Source organism: Camponotus vicinus, unplaced genomic scaffold (genome assembly GCF_025532165.1).
Source record: "Camponotus vicinus isolate PSW18456_S1 unplaced genomic scaffold, iyCamVici1.0 SCAF_13, whole genome shotgun sequence".
In the NCBI taxonomy this organism is placed as follows: domain Eukaryota; kingdom Metazoa; phylum Arthropoda; class Insecta; order Hymenoptera; family Formicidae; genus Camponotus; species Camponotus vicinus.
The window spans coordinates 11,499,669-11,505,668 of NW_028141949.1; the positions used below are offsets into that span (position 1 = coordinate 11,499,669).

At 39.2% G+C, this 6,000-nt stretch overlaps 1 protein-coding gene across 1 annotated transcript in view; it reads right to left on the bottom strand.

Annotated features, from left to right (window-relative positions):
- LOC145964585 (aminopeptidase N-like) overlaps window positions 1-4,120 on the bottom strand; it is a 59,663-nt gene extending 55,543 nt beyond the window's left edge. The window contains exon 1 of the mRNA XM_083087533.1: window positions 3,931-4,120. Within this exon, the coding sequence (XP_082943659.1) occupies window positions 3,931-3,963 (33 nt within the window). The 5' untranslated portion in view covers window positions 3,964-4,120. The remainder of the gene's footprint in view (window positions 1-3,930) is intronic.
- Window positions 4,121-6,000: the final 1,880 nt, after the last annotated feature.

The following is a 6,000-nucleotide window of genomic DNA, read 5'->3' on the forward strand; positions in this document are numbered from 1 at the left end:
GCCATTAAAAAGAAGCTGAGCACATTGAATCGTGAATTTTTAAAATCATTGGGATTCACCGTACGAAAAGAATGATTGATATTTTGAATATCGGAGGTGAGCCAGTCTTTGACGATCGCATCGTCAAGATTGAGACTCACACGTACAATCCGTACGCCAATACGACGCTTGGATACAGCGACGAGATACGAATACCTATACAACATCAGGATTTGTATACGTTACCGTGTAAAAGCTTTCTTTACATCGAGGGAAAGCTGAATGTGCGTAAAGCGAATGACGAAATGAAGGTTGCATTGGGAAACAATTGCGTCACATTCATGTTTGATGAGCTTCGATACGAACTCGACGGAGTAGAAATTGATCGCAACAGAAATGTTGGAATAACTTCGACGCTCAAAAATTATGTCTCTCTGACACACCAGAAAAGTATAAACTTGAAGAACGCTGCGTGGGATTTGACGTACAACGATGACAAAAATTATTTCAACTATTGCGTACCGCTCAACATGTTGCTGGGATTTTGCGAAGATTATAAACGCGTTGTGATTAACGCTCGTCACGAATTGATTCTGATACGTTCGCGCAACGATAATAATTGTCTATTCAAACATCCATCGTCGGAAGCTGAGATTGAATTACTCAAGATACAGTGGCGTATGTCTCATGTAATATTGGACAAGATTAATAAATTGTCGATGTTACGAATGTTGGAAAGCGGACGATACTTGAACATGAGTTTCCGATCTTGGGATCTATACGAATTTCCTCTGCTACATAGCACGACTAAGCATTCGTGGACCGTGAAAGCCGCCTCCCAACTAGAGAAACCACAATACGTGATCTTTGCACTGCAAACTGGTAAAAAGAATTCAGATGTCACAAGATGTTACATTATTCGATGACTGCAAATTGACCAACGTTAAACTCTATTTAAACTCGGATTTTTATCCCTACGATGATTTAAATTTAGATTTTGAAAAGTAGATTCGCCGTTCTATTCGACATGTACTCTCGTTTTCGCAAATCTTATTACGGATGCGATAACAGCACCACGCTATTAACCATTTCAAAGTTTCTACATTGCGGTCTTCTCGCGGTCATTGATTGCTCGCGGCAAAACGAGTCTGTCAAAACTGTTACCGTGGACGTGAGAATAGAGTTTGAATGCAGGGAAAATATACCGGCGAATACTACCGTCTATTGTCTCATCTTGCACGATCGGGTTGTCGAATATAATCCATTGACCAATGTAATCCGCAAAATTACATAAGTCAGTAAATATTCCCTCCAATGCGCATGAAGAAAAATATAAAAGATTGAGATGTTTGACGATTAACATCAGTCTGCGATCGGATCTTGTCATCATGGCTGCGCCAACGTTTGTGGATCTACAAGGATTTATTATCGGGAGAAATTTTGTCGTGAAGGAAGCTGCGGTTCTGAGAAAAGGATCCGTACTTTCTCATTACATTTTTACATGTCCCGTACCATGGCACATGCTCACAAAATCTGAGAGATGTCAGGTTTTATGGTTGATTAAAAATCATCATGGATTATCGTGGGATGATGGACACGTTTCATATTGGAAATCGAAACGTTTAATTACGACGGCAGTGATGAGTACAACGGAGGAGGATGATGCGTCACCTCTCGTATCGTTAAAGGGCACGAAAAACGACAATGGCTAGCCGATATACTGGGCGATGATGCGAGAAACGATGTTATTATCAAAACTTTGGATGCAGACTATGAGGATGTAGCTTCTTTAAATAAGTTAGATGTTAAGAAGACTGTGCGTTGTGAAAATCATGCAAAAAATTGCGCTTTACAAAATGTATTTAAGATTTATAATTGGTGGTTGAAACATCATGATGATGATTCATCGAATCCATATTTATAATAAATTGATGATGCAATATATTTTTATCGTTTTTCTTATTCTCTCCTTTCTTTCCTTATCTATGCACGTGGGCAATATCGTGTTTCCGTACGTGACACATCTGTCATTAGATATTGTATTTCGATTCATGGTAATACATTTAAATAATTGTTTGATAATTGAATATTGTTTTGCGTTTGATAGTCGTTGATTTCCATTCATTTCCGTTCATTTCCGTTCGACGGGCGTTCATTTCCATTCAACGATCGTTCATTTCCGTTCGATAACCGTTCAGTTATCGTTCGATAGCCGTTCAACAGTCGTTCAATAGCCGTAATGTCGTTCGACGGTCGTTCATTTCCGTTCGATGACCGTTCAATTGCCGTTCGACAGTCGTTTAATGTCGTTCGATGGTCGTTCATTTCCGTTCGATGACCGTTTAATTGCTGTTCGACAGTCGTTTAATGTCGTTCAACGATCGTTCGTTTCTGTTCAATTACCGTTCAATAGCCGTTCAACAGTCGTTCGTTTCCGTTCGACGGTCGTTCATTTCCGTTCGATGAGCGTTCGATGACCGTTCAATAACCGTTCGATCAGGGTTGACGCATTATATTGTAACATTATATTATATCATGCTAAGTTGCATGGGAACATGCATACTTTTGTCTTACGATGCGTTTTTGGTAAAGCGATAATGATACGTCCCTATTCTAAAGTTTCGTACCGAGACGATTGTCTCCTCACAAAGTCGCGATATGATGATGTTAATATTATATTATATCATGCTGAGTTGCATGGGACCGCGCATACTTTTGTCTTACGACGCGTTTTTGATATGGTGATAATGCTACATCTCTACTATAAAATCTCGTGTCGAGACCTCGTTGCCTCGTCACAAAGTTGCAGATAGTGTGCTAGTTAAGAAGTGCCAAATTAAAAAAAGAAAAAATGGATCGCATAAATATCTATCCCGAGTGGAAGAGAAAATTTTTTGATTTGTTATGCATCGTGTTCTTGAAGCTGACGTTCCTGTGGAATGTAAGTAGTGTTTTTTGTGAATATTTTGTAAAAAATTGTGTTTATATTAATTATATTTTTATGTAGTTCCAGGATGAAATGGAAATTCCCGGATTCGTCAACATAGAGCGTCGACAATGGGTGCGGACGGTTCGTCGGGCTAGGAGAGAGGACTTCTCTTATATGTGGGGCGACACCCCGGAGAGTCGTCAGGTCGAAGATATTTTCGACTTGCGGCGGCTTTTCGGGGAAAAGCCCTACGATGACATAGAAGAACAGTGGGTTCAAGAAAATTGGGTTATAGAAGAAGAGGAAGAGGAGCAGGAGGAGGAAGAGGAAAGAGAACAGGAGGAGCAGGAGCAGGAAGAAAAGGAACAGGAGGATGATGAAGAGGAGGAGAATGAGGAAAGACAAGAGGAAGAAAGACAAGGGGAAGAAAGAGAAGAGGAATGGATTGATAGATGTAAGTGTTTTTTTTTTTTTTTATAAATCTTATCGTATTATATTTCCATTAACGCAGCATCTTTTTTCATTTCTGTTCCAGAAGCAGCCTCCCCCTTAGCCCGGCACATCACCCCCCCTATATATATTTTATATTTTTTATTATATATTTTTTATTATATATTTTTTATTATATATTATATATTAAGTACACATACACACACACACACACACACACACACAATTGTGTAATTACATACACACATTTTAATAAATTATATATTTGTAATTGAAAAAATTGCAATTATTTACACACCTTTCCCTTGCGCTCCCATCCCTTGCGCTATCTCTCTCTCGCGCGCTAGTTGTAAGTCTCGCGATATTATCGTTCTCTCTCGCATGCGTTGTTCTCGCGATATTATCGTTCTCTCTTTCGTACGCGCTACCGTTCTCTCTTTCGCGCGCGTTGTTCTTGCGCTATGATTCTCTCTCTCGCACGCATTGTCTCGTGATATTATCATTCTCTCTCGCACGCGTTATCGTTCTCTCTCTTTCATATGCTCGTCGCTATCACTCACTCACTCACTTACCTTTGCGTTGTCCTTCTCCCACCTATGCGTCATCTTACAATGCGTCGTCCTTGTCCCACGTTGACGCCATCCTTGTCGCACGTTGATGCCATCCTTGTCGCACTGTCCTCTTCACACACTTAGCGCTATCCTTTTCCCACACGTAGCGCTATCGTTCTTATACCTTCGCACCGTTCTCCTTCTGCGGATCCCCCTTTTCCTCGCGGACCCCCTCGTCCATCGGTCGCGCCGCGGATCCCCCTTCCCCGCGTGTGACGTCACTCTCCGCGCGCGGCAATTCCTCCTTCCCCGCGCGTGACGTCACTCCCCCCGCGCCGCGGTTCCCCTCGCGCCTCACCCCCCTGAGAGGACCTGAGTTAGAACCCGCCTAGCTATACTATGATACTAATATTCACTTACACACGATGCACAATTAAATCTTAACAAAACCATTTTTTCACCGAGATATAAAACAGATTAATAACTCAATTGGATAACGCAAAAAAGGATCCCCGAGGCTATATAATTTAAATCAAATTAAGATTGAATTCTCAAAAATGTGAATCTCGACTGTGACTAATAGAATGAATGAATGAATGAATGCTGAATAAATTGCGTAAGGAACTGTGAACTGTACTGTCAACTGCACTGCTTGTCGCGCCTTGCGCTTGCATTTTTTAAAGTTATTGCTCCTCCTCCTTACTGGATGGTGGGAATCTTTTTTGAACAAATGAAATAATTTCAATTACTCACTTCTTAAAGGCAAGGAGGCTGATTTTTGGGAGAAGAGGCGTTTCTTAAGATTTTAATTGGTTAAGCCCTTTGGCTCGAGACTTAGCTCCATCTAGTAGAAAATGGGAGTGAGCTGATTAATTTATCGTTTGATAATTTAACGATTCGAAGAACGCTTGAGGGTGGCTTGTCGAACGAGCGCACGTGTACTATCAATTTCAAAAGTATTGCCATATGTTTAGATTTTTACTATCTTCCCGAGAACCAACAGATCTTTGTTTTAAAAATTCTTTAGATAGAGCGGCTTCAAGCATAAAGCCATACCAATAGATACGGGACAGTTGAAATCTCTTATAACAACTTTTCGTCTCATAATTCACAAATTTATTTAGAGTTTTGTTAACGCTATCTCGACTGGCCATTCGCAGTATTAGATTTGTTAGGTTTAAATGGTTATATACAATATATACGCGGGTTAGGTTGCGTTCTTCTATGCGCTATCATTATTCTTAAGAAAGATCGCTTTGTGTTTCAAATGCAAGCCGATCCTTGATTTTTTTTCTTCCACGATATCGTTTCGAAGAAAGAAAAGAATCGTGGAATCCATCGGACGTAACATAATCATAGAAGATTTATTGATCTATATAAAAACTCATACAGCACATTATACTAAAAGATAACGAAAAGATGTCTTTTTTAAGTTATTTTTTCGACAAAACGAAAAGATGTCTATAAAGATGACATAAAAAAAGACATAATAGTATGTGGCACGTGTTTCTTCGCTTGCCACTACGCAGCGAGTCACTCTTAACTTATCTCGTATTTAATATTTATCACGAAATGTATATAAAGAATTAGTAATTAATATAAGATCTGAAGCATATTTTTGTCTTTTACGAGCAGTAATGCCAGAAAGAGGATACTGCTCACACGCATCAATCAGAGAGAGCCACATATACATGTGCTACACAGAATGATTGTATTCGTGTGAGCCGCATCCTTTTCCTGACATTACTGTTTATCAGTTTAATTTCTAACAAATTGAATTTAAAATAATTTATTTAATAATCTGGATTCCTTGTTGGGATTCAGAATATTAAACAGATTATTAGAAATTAGGCGGGAGAAATAGTTCATTTAAATTATTAATTATATAATTAAATGGGAGAAATAATCCATTTATTGCGTGTATTGAAGTATTCCTATTACCGAGTGTCGATAATCTATGTAGAATGAATCAAGTCATCTTTTAGTCATCATATGGATAAGATTAAAAAGTCACTCAATTCGGGTCATGAGACGACTTTTAGCCATCTTTTCGTCAACTTAACGATGTCAGTAAAAGATGTCTGTGACAAA